Source organism: Salvelinus namaycush, chromosome 11 (assembly GCF_016432855.1).
Source record: "Salvelinus namaycush isolate Seneca chromosome 11, SaNama_1.0, whole genome shotgun sequence".
Classification (NCBI taxonomy): domain Eukaryota; kingdom Metazoa; phylum Chordata; class Actinopteri; order Salmoniformes; family Salmonidae; genus Salvelinus; species Salvelinus namaycush.
Window position 1 is genome coordinate 11,122,776 of NC_052317.1, and position 14,751 is coordinate 11,137,526.

At 46.0% G+C, this 14,751-nt stretch overlaps 1 protein-coding gene across 2 annotated transcripts in view; it reads left to right on the forward strand.

Annotated features, from left to right (window-relative positions):
* LOC120055811 (SPRY domain-containing SOCS box protein 4-like) overlaps positions 1-14,751 on the forward strand; it is an 86,378-nt gene that overhangs the window by 40,387 nt on the left and 31,240 nt on the right. For both annotated transcript variants that reach the window (XM_039003796.1, XM_039003797.1), the window contains one exon: positions 3,918-4,854. In XM_039003796.1, coding sequence (XP_038859724.1) covers positions 4,122-4,854 — 733 coding nt within the window. In that variant the 5' untranslated portion in view covers positions 3,918-4,121. The remainder of the gene's footprint in view (positions 1-3,917; positions 4,855-14,751) is intronic.

Here is a 14,751-nt window from a genome sequence, read left to right on the forward strand (position 1 = left end):
TAAACGCTCTACAACAAAGCTTTCTTAGTGTCCAACAAGCTTTCTCTGCCCGTAACCTTGTTCTGAACACCTTCAAAACAAAGGTCATGTGGTTTGGTAAGAAGAATGCCGTTCTTCCCACAGGTGTTATTACTACCTCTGAGGGTTTAGAGCTTGAGGTAATCACCTCATACAAGTACTTGGGAGTATGGCTAGACGGTGCACTGTCCTTCTCAGCATATATCAAAGCTGCAGGCTAAAGTTAAATCTAGACTTGAGGTTTTCTTGTAATCGCTGCTCTTTCACCCCAGCTGCCAAATTAACCCTGATTCAGATGACCATCCTATCCATGCTAGATTGTGTAGACGTAATTTATAGATTGGCAGGTAAGGGTGCTCTCGAGTGGCTAGATGTTCTTTACCATTCGGCCATCATATTTGCCACCAATGCTCCTCATAGGACACATCACTGCACTCTACTCCTCTGTAAACTGGTCATCTCTGTATACTTGTCACAAGACCCACTGGTTGATGCTTATTTATAAAACCCTCTTAGGCCTCACTCCCCCTGAGATATCTACTGCAGCTCTCATCCTCCACATACAACACCCGTTCTGCCAGTCACATTCTGTTAAAGGTCCCCAAAGCATACACATCACTGGGTCTCTTCTTTTCAGTTCGCTGCAGCTAGCGACTGGAACGAGCTGCAACAAACACTCAAACTGGACAGTTTTATCTCAATCTCTTCAAAGACTCAATCATGGACACTCTTACTGACAGTTGTGGCTGCTTTGTGTGATGTATTGTTGTCTCTAGCTTCTTGACCTTTGCACTATTTGTACCATGTTGTGTTGCTGCCTTGCTATGTTAGGTCTCTCTTTATGTAGTGATGTGTGTGTTGTCCTATATTTATTTATTTATTTATTTATTATTTATTTATTTTTAATCCCAGGCCCCTGTCCCTGCAAGAGGCCTTTTTTGATAGGCCATCATTTGTAAATAAGAATTTGTTCTTAAATGACTTGCCTAGTTAAATAAATAAATAGTTGATTTCAAAATTGCACCTTCTGCATTCTACTGGGTTCTTTAAAAGAAAGCTGTGACCCCGCGTATTGAGTCCGTTCTGTATCTGGACAGCGGTCCGCCTGATTATGGCTGGCGTATGTAGTATTTAGAGGGATGACGGGAGGGAGAGAGGCTAAATAAACTGACAGGGAAAGTTGGAGGGAGAAGTATGGAAATAAATGGAGGAGAGAGGGATAGATTGAGAGCTCTCCCGCCGTCTTCTCCTTGGCTTAATAGGATCAACGGCCCCCGTTAGCAGTGTGGAGTGTCCCTCCCTATCTCTTAAAGACAAATCATCCTGTGGAATTCTGTCCTGTATTTTGACATACTCTAAATAATAACATACTGCGTTCAATCTACCTACTGCTGGCATATCCTCACTAGAAATTAATCTAAATTATGTAGATGCTAACGGTTGTTGTAGAATAGTTTGTAAAGGTTTTACTCTTCACTGCAGTTCACACTTCATAGCAACACACACACACACACACACACACCACTAATTGGAACCAGGGTTGCTAGGTATGTGTTGGTCTTTTTTAAACACACACTGTTTTGGATTCCCGTTAACAGGCTGGTCTGGGTTATTCCCCCTGTGAAGCCGACAGACCGTGATCTTTTTGGTAATTTCCCAAACATTATTATGAGTTTTCCCTAGAAGTCTTCCATCTTGTGTTTGTGCGTAGCTGTTCCGAGATAATGGCTCTACTGTGACCAAAAAGAATGTCAGTGTGAAGGAGCTGTGTCTGAGAGTGAGATTGCGTGTGTGTGTCACATCAAAGCCTGTCTCCCCAGTCAGAGCATTTTAGATATGCATGAAAGCATGGCTCTGAGGCAGAAGGGACCGAGCAATGATTTTTATACACACATTATGCAACTGATTTTTTTAAAAGCGTTGTTATAGGGAAGGTGGCCAAGTCACCCCCACCCACGTTAGACCTCCCTTTGTTTGGGTCTGTCTTTTTCAGTGACTTTTTCTGTCGGTCCGTGTCTTCGCTCTCGTTCGCGCTCTGTCTTTGTGTTCACTCTTGCTCTTGTGCGCGCTCTCTTGCTTTCTCTTCATATACCTCCATTTCATCATGCTTTTCTGTCTCCCTCAAGAAAAAAAAATATTATTTAGCTCTTTCCCATCCTATATGCTGTCCTTTCTGCTCTCCTAACTGCCATACCTGTCTAGCCCAGCTAAAAGAAGGGATGATGACGGAGAAGAGCAGACTCTCCTAAATAAGTCGTCAGAAGGCTGGGGGGAGCGAGGGAGTCTGCCAGAGATGGGAGAGAGGGAGAGCGATCTAACTCAAACGGGATGGTAGGATCTAAATGTAAACAGCTGGTATGTTGTAGCTTTTCACTGCAACCTCTGGGTCTAGCCCCCTTCAGAGGGGTAACGGTGTGTTGCAGGTCAGAGGTCAAGCACCCCCTTGAAGGCGTAATGCATAGGTTACCACCCACATGCCCTCCCAGACTGGGTCTAGGTCAGCTGAGGTTGATGTAAAGGAGCCATCTGGGGGAAATGGGAGGAATGGACATGCTGTGTACACACACACTCACACACACACAATAACACATACAATAGCACAAAGGGGTACACGCAGGCAGGCCATTTCAGATTTTTTTTTTCTTCACTAATTTGGCTTTTGACCAGTCAGATCAGCTGTTTTGCCAATTATTTGGGAAAATATCAGAATTGGGCTACCTGTGTAAACGCTGCCATAGACACAGATAATACAGAGAGAGACACTTGTACAGAACTACACCTAGTGACACACACACACACACACACACACACACACACACACACACACACACACACACACACACACACACACACACACACACACACACGACTACAGCTTGGCTACAGTTACTGAGTAGCTAATGACATTCTCCCAGAAACTTCCATAAGAACCCAGCCCTAACCCACCTGCCCACTTATGACACACTCGGAACAGTTAATTGGACACACCGACACAGACGACACACACTCCCTGCTGGGAACTGAACTCTCTGGTGCCACACACACACTGCCAACTCTCATGACCTCATTCCTCTTCTCATTTAATGGGAGGAAGACCGAGAGAGGGGGGGGGGGAGGACTCACAGCTGTGTGGCTGTCTGGCCGTCTGGTCACCCTCCTTCCTGTTAACTTATGTAGACAGACCTCTCTCAGGCAGTTGCTGACCTCACTCTGTCTGAGTGTTGTTGTACAGTACTGCATTTGTGTCTGGATATTAGCTTACATAGCAACAGTAGACCTGTATTTCAGTCTGACATCTGTGTGTACAGTACTATATAATATTACACACACAGCTGACTGTGTGTCAGTCTGGTATGAGTGTCCCTTTCCCTGCGTTCAGGAATAGCTATCCCTCATTCCTGGAAGAGACCGATGTGTCATTTCAGCTGAGCAGGAAGTGTGTGTGTGTGTCCCAAACAGGAACTGCCTGCTATTGTTACATAGGGCCCTAGTATTTTTAGCTTATCAACCAATCTTCCATTATCTAGTTCACAGAGTGTTCTTTTTCACATCACCATGGATCAATTACGCTGCGGCAAGGAGGGATTTTGTTTATTTATTTTGTTTTTTTAGGCTTTGGAAACTTGGATGGAGCAATACAGCCGACTCGGCTGCTTTTCTAAAAGGCGGTTATTGAAAATGTATTATCTAAAGGCGCGTTAGTGTCCTCTGAGTTCTACTCTAGGGGAAGTATCTCACTTTTGGTGTGTTTTGTTATAGCTCTCGTTCTCTCTCTGGTATCTAGAACTTTGAGTGTCTTTTGCAAGGAGGCAGTGATTTGGGCCAGAACGGAGCAGTCATAAGCTGTAACGTACCCTTACATGCACTCACATTCCTCTCTCTCTGCTTTCTCCTCTCAGGAGTGTCGTTGGCGGCCCCCTTTTGAAAGCGGCGTTGTGGAGTCGGCCACCGACAGGAGTGCGTCATCACCGCTCCCTGTGGTTCCCCTGGTTACTGCACCGAAAAATCCGCTTTAATGAAGTAACGCCGGGGCGACAGAAGACCGAAACCGACCCAAACTAACACCTTCCTCCCTCCCCCTCTCCCCCTTTCTCGCCGACACCATGGGTCAGAAGATCTCTGGCGGTGTCAAGTCAGTGGACAGTCGTGGCGAGGGTGGCTCGCCCTCCTTCCGCCCGTCGACCCACCGCCGGCACCTCCACCCCGAGCTGCGGGGCCCTGACTTCTACAAGCCGCCGCGGCTGGACCTGCTGCTGGACATGCCCCCCGCGCCCCCTGACCTCCAGCTCCGCCATGCCTGGAACCCGGAGGACCGCTCGCTCAACGTTTTCATCAAGGAGGAGGATAAACTGACCTTCCACCGCCATCCTGTAGCGCAGAGCACCGACTGCATCCGTGGCAGAGTGGGCTACACGCGGGGTCTCCACGTCTGGCGGATCCACTGGCCGGCGAGACAGCGAGGGACACACGCTGTGGTGGGAGTAGCCACGGCCGACGCCCCCTTACACTCGGTCGGCTACACGGCACTAGTAGGCAGTGACTCGGAGTCCTGGGGGTGGGACTTGGGCAGGAACCGACTGTACCATGACAGTAAGAACCGGGCCCAGGTTTCCCTACCTTCATATCCGTGTTTCTTAGAGCCAGAGGAGGCTTTCGTGTTGCCGGACGCTCTTCTAGTGGTGTTGGACATGGACGAGGGCACGTTGAGTTTCATGGTGGACGGACAGTACCTCGGTGTGGCATTCAGAGGCCTGAAGGGGAAGAAGCTGTACCCGATCGTCAGTGCTGTGTGGGGCCACTGTGAGATCAGCATGAGATACGCCAACGGACTGGATCGTAAGTGTCCTCCTTTTTTTCCCCCCTCTCTGCTATCTCTCACGGGAACTAATAAGTAGAGGTATTTCGCAATGCGTCATTGTATAAGATGGTAATACAGTGATATACTAATAGTAGACGACATTGAAAAATGCTTAATTAGCCTCTTTTTTTCATTACCGCTGATTTGACAGGATATTAGAAGCAGCATGGTAGGAGGTCCTTTCAACCAAAGTGATCATGAAGGAGAACAGATGAAGAAAGCAGGCCTTTAAAGCAGGGATCTTCAACTAGTTTCAGCCCCGGGCCAATTTCTTGAGTGGATGGTCAGGGGGCTGGAAACATATTTACAAATCATTTGTAGACTGCAAGAAGACCAAACAGATGTAATATTTGACAAAAACATTTCAAACCTTGCTTAGATAGATAGATATCTATCTCTCAGTTATGCGTGCAAGTACTTTGGAACAGCTTTCCAAAATTTAAATCACTTGGAGCTGATTTGCTGGTCTTTTTAGTATTTATTTTTTTATGTCCAAAAAGAGACTTGAGACAACTTTTTTTTTTTTTCAGAACTTGGGGGACAAATATGTTTGGGAAGCCTGCTTTGAAGGGTGCATGGAACTTTGCATTGCGTCATTATAGGATGCTTTCCTGGAATAGCTACAATTACTGTTCAGAACATCAGAGGGCAGATACAGACGCCAAACAGAACCATATCTGCCTACAGTATCTTGTTCTGTCATTATCTACCCATAAAGAGGGAGTGTGGACACTGAAGTCATTTAGCTTCGCAATGAACAGGGTTCTTTGTTTACTGCACTGTCGATATGTCACGTTTAATTTGGTAACATACAGCCATATCACTTTGAGATATAACGCATTGTATGATAGTATAGAAGCAGTATGTCAATTCCAAATGATGAAGGATTAAAAACACGTTAAGACTTCTGTGGTGGTCTTATATCTAGGGCTGTGATGGTCATGGACTTTTGGATGACGGTTAAACTTTTTTGTTTTTAATGCACATTTTTCTCCTCCGCTCCTGACTATGTGCTGCCATGGAAAAATAATGGGCATCACCATTCAAGTCAATGATGGCATAGTGGGTAGACTAGCGGTCATTGCGAGTGTACCCATAGGAGAAAAGCAGGAAGTAAAATATGTATTTATTCAACTGACATTACAAAGTTAACATCAGCCACATCCAGTTAAAATCATTTGAATGAATATTCTACTTTAACTTGGAAATTGCATGACAATACCAGGGCAGCCTTTGCGAGTGTACCCAAGAGTTTACCAGTCAAATTGACAGAATTTAAGTTCCAAGCCCGTACTCTTTCTGACTGATGCATTGTGCGGGATGTTGCCATGGCAACCGAAGACTCATTTGCTTGTTTCAGGAAGGAGTAACCAAGTTGCATCACATTAAGAGTCCATGTTATGGCCGAAACGGATGCCCGGCTGTCTCCCTTGCACATACAGTGCATTCGGAAAGTATTCACACCCCTTGACTTTTGTTACGTTAGTCTTATTCTAAAATGGATTAAATAAAAAATACAAATCCTCAGCATCTAAACATAATACTCCATAACGACAAAGCAAACACTAGTTTGTAGAAATGTTTGCAAATGTATAAAAAAAAAAAAAAAACTTATCACATTTAGGTATTCAGCCCCTTTACTCAATACTTTGTTGAAGCCCCTTTGGCAGCGATTACAGCCTCGAGTCTTCTTGGGTATGGAAGGTGAACCTTCACCCCAGTCAGGTCCTTAGCAGGTTCTCATCAAGGATCTCTGTACTTTGCTCCGTTCATCTTTCCCTCGAGCCTGACTAGTCTCCCAGTCCCTGCCGCTGTAAAACGTAGGGATGGTGCCCGGTTTCCTCCAGACGTGACGCTTAACATTAAAGCCAAAGAGTTCAATCTTGGTTTCATCAGACCAGAGATTCTTGTTCCTCATGGTCTGTGAGTCCTTTAGGTGCCTTTTGACAAACTCCAAGCGGGCTGTCATGTGCCTTTTTGCTGAGGAGTGACTTCAGTCTGGCCTAAAGGCCTAATTTGGTGGAGTGCTGCAGAGATGGTTGTCCTTCTGGGAGGTTCTCCCACCTGGTGCTCTGTCAGTGACCATCGGGTTCTTGATCACCTCACTGACCAAGGCCCTTCTCCCCCGATTGCTCAGTTTGGCCAGGCGGCCAGCTCTAGGAAGTCTTGGTGATTCCAAACTTCTATTTAAAAATGGAGGCCACTGTGTTCTTGGACCTTCAATGCTGCAGAAATGTTTTGGTACCCTTCCACAGATCTGTGCCCCGACACAATCCTGTGTCGTAGCTGTACGGACAATTCCTTCGACCTCATGGCTTGGTTTTTGCACTGACATGCATTGTCAACTGTGGGAGCTTATATAGACAGGTGTGTGTGTGTGTGTGTGCCTTTCCAAATCATGTCCAATCAATTGAATTTACCACAGGTGGACTCCAGTCAAGTTATATAAACATCTCAAGGATGATCAATGGAAACAGGATGCACCTGAGCTCATTTTCAAGTCTCATAGCAAAGGGTCTGAGTACTTATGTAAATAATGCATTTGTTTATTTTTTAATAGATTTGCTAACGTTTCTAAAAAACTGTTCGCTTTGTCATTGTGTGTAGATTGAGGATTTAAAAAAATATTACATCTATTTTCAAATAAGGCTGTAACGTAACAACATGGACAAAGTGAAGGGGTCTGAATACTTTCTGTGTGTGTCTATTCTCAGCAAAAAAAGAAACGACCCTGTCTTTCAAAGAATTCATAAAAACCCAAATAACTTCACAGATCTTCATTGTAAAGGGTTTAAACACTGTTTCCCATGCTTGTAGGCAATTAAGGTCACAGCTATGAAAACTTAGGACACTAAAGAGGCCTTTCTACTGACTGAAAAACACCAGAAGAAAGATGCCCAGGGACCCTGCTCATCTACGTGAACGTGCCTTAGGTATGCTGCAAGGAGGTATGAGGACTGCAGATGTGGCCAGGGCAATAAATTGCGACGTCTGTGCTGTGAGACGCCTAAGACAGGGAGACAGAACGTACAGCTGATCGTCCTCGCAGTGGCAGACCACATGTAACAACACCTGCACAGGATCGGTACATCCAACCATCACACCTGTGGGACAGGTACAGGTTGGCAACAACTGCCCGAGTTACACCAGGAACGCACAATCCCTCCATCAGTGCTCAGACTATCCGTAATAGGCTGGGCGAGGATGGACTGAGGGCTTGTAGGCCTGTTGTAAGGCAGGTACAAACCGGACGTCACCGACAACAACGTAGTCTATGGGCACAAACCCACTGTCGCTGGGCCAGACAGGACTGGCAAAAAGTGCTCTTCGCTGATGAGTCGTGGTTTTGTCTCACCAGGGATGATGGTCGGATTCGCGTTTATCGTCGAAGGAATGAGCGTTACACCGAGGCCTGTACTCTGGAGCAGGATCGAGGTGGAGGGTCCGTCATGGTCTGGGGCGTTGTGTCACAACATTATCGAACTGAGCTTATCATTGCAGGCAATCAACGCTGTGCGTTACAGGGAAGACATCCTCCTCCCTCATGTGGAACCCTTCCTGCTGGCCCTCAAGCATGACAATGCCACCAGCCATACTCCTCGTTCTGTGCGTGATTTCCTGCAAGACAGGAATGTCCGTGTTCTGCCATGGCCAGTGAAGAGCCTGTATCTCAATCCCATTGAGCACGTCTGGGACCTGTTGGTTCGGAGGGTGAGGGCTAGGGCCACCCCCACAGAAATGTCTGGGAACTTGCAGGTGCCTTGGTGGAAGAGTGGGGTAACATCTCACAGCAAGAACTGGAAAATCTGGTGCAGTCCGTGAGGAGGAGATGCACTGCTGTTGATTTCCCCCCCCCCCCCCCCCCCATGTCTGTGGAACTTGTTCAGTGTATGTCTGTTGAATCTTGTTATATTCATACAAATATTTACACATGTTTGCTGAAATAAACGCAGTTGACAGTGAGAGGACGTTTCTTTTTTTGCTGAGTTTATATATTTTTACCGATTTTATTTTATTTTCAATGGCCTCTCTTCATAATGAGTAATGCTGTCAATTTATTGAATTGCTGAGTCCTTGAGAAATCCAGCAGTCCCCGAGGCCCTGTGACCACGACACAGGTAGTAACTTTGTATCTTGTACCTGGATACCATTTCAATTAGGGACTTCCATCTTATGTCCTCACAAGACCACTCATTATAGAAGCCTGACCATTCTTCATTCATATAATATGTTTCTCAACACGTTGTGTGTGTGTGGTGAGAATCCCCATGTCTTCCTCTGGTCTCAGTTTAAACTTTCAAAGACTTGTTTAAACCGCCCCCTCCCCCTCACACACACACCTGCAAAGAGTGTTCTCATAACACACACTTTTTGATCTGAACCCCCCCCCCCCCCCCCCCCCCCGCCGGAGTCATATTTAACGTTACAACATGGAATGTTTTTGTCTGTTGCTGGGTGGAAACTGAAAGGAAAAAAGCCCCTGTAAAGTCTGCTGTGTTTGTTCTTGCTAGACGAGTCACTTTCGATGTTTGAGACCAGAGGAAGACCTGGGGATTCTCGCCACACACACACTGACCTTTCTTTGAAGTTGTAAGGTTTGTTAAACCTGTAGTTTTCATACCGCTGCACACATCAGATGACTGTTACGTATCTTTTGTGCCGCAGTGGCTTATGTTGGTCTTTTCCTGAGTTAGGCCTTGTTCAAAGCAGCCCATTTGTTATCCAGAACGGTTTTAACCGAACCGTTCACATTTACCATTTTTGTGCTGTTGAATATCACGGATTGGAACCGCAATGGTCTAGCTCGGAGAATCTCGACGTCTGTTCAAAGCACCAGTTTAGAAGTATTTTCAGTGCCTGAAAAATGCTTTTAGACAGTTGAAAGTGGGCTTTCAAGCTTAGTGCTGAGAAAGTAGAATGAATGTTGAAAGCTCTTCTCCTTCAAAGGTGGTAGTTTTAAAGAAATGGCTGATGGTGTACAGTAGGAGCTGAAAGCCTCGGCTAAAGACCCGTTTTTGAAGATGTGATGCACCTTCATGCGTTTACACGTGTCTGTATGTGTGCGAGATTGTGTGTTTTGTGAATGTCTGTGTGCGCCTTAATGTTATTGCATGTTCTGTGCACTTACGTATGCGTGTTTGTGAGTAGGCCTATGTCTGTGGGTGTGTTAGCGAACGGGGGGGGGGGGGGGGGGGGTCTCTGATTATTTATATGCCAAGGCATGCCCATCAGAATAACGAAATTCTGCCTTTTACAGAAGGAGAAAGTTGGAGCAACAGAATGAAACATGAGGGCTTTGAACTTTTCAATCTATAGCATCTAAATGAGCACGAGAAGGCACAATAAACGAGCTGGGGAAGTAGAGCCATATATGAGTCAACATGCCATGCATCAATATGCTCCCATGATATATTGAGAAATATGTTGATTCAGGATGTGACCTCAAATAAATCCATCAGGGAAACCCCAGATGCGTGTGATCGGGATGCTTTCAATTTACTGTGAAACGAGGTAGGTAGAGTAGATACCCTTAGGCAAATGCAATTTTTTGGTGGAGAGAGATGGGATATCTAGTTGTCCTCCATAGCGGTGTGTGATTTAAAATATATATATATATATTTTTTTTTTCTTTCTTTCTGGAATTGAAATAAGACATGACTTTAAAAAAAATAGATGTACATAACTGCCAACAAGTGATGTTTAGATTGTTGGAATTAAATTCATACTTAATCTCATCTAGCAGCAGCTGTTTTAGCACACTTGGCTCACTGTTATGAAGTCCTCATGAATGTCTGTCTGCCACTGGGATGTCGTGGGTGTTTGCTTGTCTCTGGACTTTTTTTTTTGTTGCTTGTTGGCGTGTGTGTCTTAGTACACTGTGTGTTTGCTTGTCCCCATGGGAGGCTGTGGACAGTATGTAGGAGGAAGCCAACAACTGAGTTTTCCCAGAAATCCCCTGGAATTCTCTGATGGCTCTGTGTGTTGATTTGAGGTGGGTGATGTGAATGCTCTGACTGGGGTGAGCTTCCAGAGAAAGTAAAGGTGGAGAAGAGGGTGGGTGGAGGGATAGAGGGACTCTGCTGTCTGAGGTCCAGTGTCTGTATTGGGAAATGAGTGTTACGCCCAGTGGGCTTTGGCTGAGACGCAGGCAGACACTGTATGTATTGCGTGTGCGTCATTGTATCATTTGCCTTCATCCCATCCAGTGATGCTCACAGAGCCCCAGTGTCGTGAACAGCGGGGTGGGACAGGCACAATGTCTCGTGTGTGTGAAGGTAATTTGTGAGGGGAGAGCGTCTGTCAGACAGGGAGCCGTGTGTGTCCTGTGTTTCTCTCGCCACAGAGCCACAGTGTGTGTCTGTGATCAGTGGGCTGAATCTGTCTGGTGCTTTGCTACTGATGGGGTCTCCTCTCTGGTGCCCAGGAATGTGTGTCAGCCAGCCGGTGTACACACACACACACACACACACACACACACAGACCTCACTCACCCCTTTATCATAACCTCAATGATTCACCTAGCTCATGACTGTCAGCCAGTGTGTGGTAGGACTGTGTTCAGGAAGGTAATGACTTTTGAGAGACGTGTGAGTGAGAGACGGTGCTCTGAAGTATTGTGATGTGTGTACACCGGCTGGCTGACACACATTCCTGGGCACCAGAGAGGAGACCCCATCAGTAGGCGAGCGTCAGCCAGACGAGCGAGCGTCAGCCAGACGAGCGAGCGTCAGCCAGACGAGCGAGCGTCAGCCAGACGAGCGAGCGTCAGCCAGACGAGCGAGCGTCAGCCAGCCAGACGAGCGAGCGTCAGCCAGCCAGACGAGCGAGCGTCAGCCAGCCAGACGAGCGAGCGTCAGCCAGCCAGACGAGCGAGCGTCAGCCAGCCAGACGAGCGAGCGTCAGCCAGCCAGACGAGCGAGCGTCAGCCAGCCAGACGAGCGAGCGTCAGCCAGCCAGACGAGCGAGCGTCAGCCAGCCAGACGAGCGAGCGTCAGCCAGCCAGACGAGCGAGCGTCAGCCAGCCAGACGAGCGAGCGTCAGCCAGCCAGACGAGCGAGCGTCAGCCAGCCAGACGAGCGAGCGTCAGCCAGCCAGACGAGCGAGCGTCAGCCAGCCAGACGAGCGAGCGTCAGCCAGCCAGACGAGCGAGCGTCAGCCAGCCAGACGAGCGAGCGTCAGCCAGACATCTCTGGAGATCTGCAGAGAAGAATGTGAGAAACTCCCTGAAATACAGGTGTGCCAAGAAGACTGAAATCGAGGCTGTAATCGCAGCCAAAGATGCTTCAACAAAGTACTGAGTAAAGGGTCTGACTACTTAGGTACATGTGATATTTAAATGTAATTGTTTCTGTTTTTGCTTCCTCATTATGGAGTATTGTATATAGATTTGATCCCTTTTAGAATAAGGCTGTAACATAACAATGTGGGGAAAAAGGGTGGCTACTTTGAAGAATCTCAAATCTATTTAAATGTAACACTTTCCATGTGTTATTTCATAGTTTTGATGTCTTCACTTTATTCTACATTGTAGAGAGTAGGCGTGTCCAAACTTTTGACTGGTAATGTATATATGCGGTGGTGTCAGGAAGACCCAAAAATTGTCAGACTACAGTCTGGGTGTCATGGACTGTTCGCTCTGCTACCACACGGCAAGTGTTACCGGAGCGCCAAGTCTAGGTCCAATATGCTTCACAGCTTCTACCCCCAAGACATAAGACTGCTGAACAATTAATCAAAGGGCCACCTGGACTATTTGCATTGTTTGTTTTTACACTGCTGCTACTTGCTGTTTATTATCTATGTATAGTCATTTTAACCCTACCTACATGTATAAATTACTTCGGCTAACCTGTACCCCCGCACATTGACTCGGTACTGGTACCCCCTGTATATAGCCTTGTTACTTTTTTAAAATTGTAGTTTTTACTTTAGTTTATTTAGCAAATATTTTCTTAACCAACAATGCAGTTAAGAAAATAGAGTTAAGGGCTTGTAAGTAAGCATTTCACGGTAAGGTCTACACCTGTTGTATTCAGCGCATGTGGGTGAATCCAAGTAGAGGAGTGGACTTGGCAGTCCTTTTAGGGAAGGGACACGGTACAGCTGTGGCAGATGTTTCAGCCTTCCCTGTCCTGTGGGAGTTTGTGGCACAAACAGGGATTCTCTCATCTCTCTCTCCCTGTTGAATACACGGTGAGAAGGGAGAATCTCGCTCTCTCTCTCTGCCAAGCTAAATATGAGAGATTAATTTCTCACTAAATATTTGATGAAAGTTGTGCCAACATGCCAACACTCATTTTAATTAGCATTTGTGTGGAAGAGAAGGGGCGGTTGGACAGAGAAGATTGCTATCAGCGTAAAACATCTAAGAATAGGGCCAGGAGTTTTTCCTGGTGTTGTCAGGTAATCTGGAAACACTTCTGGTCCTGAAGCATGGGCTCTGTGTATTAGAGCCACCTCTATAACAACTGTTCCATGACCTTTTTAATTGTTTATTATAAAGCATGGTAGGAAGACCATGACACTCCACTGTGTGTAAGCTCTGTGCCTCCATGCAGCCCCCATCGCGTGTGCCAGGACTCTGGAGAGAAGCTGCTACCGCTAATGGGTGCTTGGCGAGTGTCCAGCAGACCGGAGATACTCTAGGGAACAGGGAGAGTTTGCGCGTGAGGCTAAAAGCAGCGTAGCCCAGAACTAAGCGCTAACCCTACTGTGCAGCAGCACACTGTTGGCATTTATCCAGAGCTCAACGCTAACTCACTAACGGCCTGGCTGCAGGGAGCTGGTTGGCTGGCGGCTCACAGCTTGGGCTACTTCCTGTTATGTTGACTGATCTATAAATCATCTAACTCTCTAAACCGCACTGGTTATGAATGGATCCTTATTGTATAGAGAATTTGATAAAATGCCACTTCTGGCTGTGTACAAAACTGAATAAATAGGAGGGAAAGGAAAGCCAATGGGGTCAACTGCCGGAAGAGCAGGCCAAAGTGGAGAGAAAATAGTTTTTCAAGCGTCTCCGGCATTGCAGGTCCATACGCCTAGGTAATATTCTGTTTAGCAATAGTACATCCTGTCACCAGGGAGTTGCATATTAGAGGCTACAAATGCCTTCTTACGTAGTTGGGCAACCTGATTTAAGTAGTTCAGAAAAAAGCGGATGTTTCAGGTAGGTTTGTTTCATAGGATACCGGTACTCAAAAGGCACAGACACATGAATATGTGAGGAACTTAACCTCACTAGGGTATGTGGGACGGTAGCGTCCCACCTTGTCAACAGCCAGTGAAACTGCAGGGCGCCAAATTCAAAACAGAAATCCCATAATTTAAATTCCTCAAACATACAAGTATTTTACACCATTTTAAAGATACACTTGTTGTAAATCCAGCCAAAGTGTCTGATTTCAAAAAGGTTTTACGACGAAAGCACACCAAACGATTATGTTAGGTTAGAGCCAAGTCACAGAAAAAGACAGCCATTTTTCCAGCCAAAGAGAGGAGTAACAAAAAGCAGAAATGGAGATAAAATTAATCACTTACCTTTGATGATCTTCATCAGATGACACTCATAGGACTTCATGTTACACAATACATGTATGTTTTGTTCGGTAAAGTTCATATTTATATCCAAAAATCTGAGTTTAGGCCGGACGCTACTGTCTCACTTGGCAAAAAGCCAGAGAAAATGCAGAGCGCCACATTCAAATTAATTACTATAAAATCAACTTTCATTAAATCACACATGAAAGATACCAAATTTAAAGCTACACTGGTTGTGAATCCAGCCAACATGTCAGAATTCAAATAGGCTTTTCGGCGAAAGCAAACAATGCTATTATCTGAGTTAGCACCATTGTAAACAAAGAGAGAGAAGC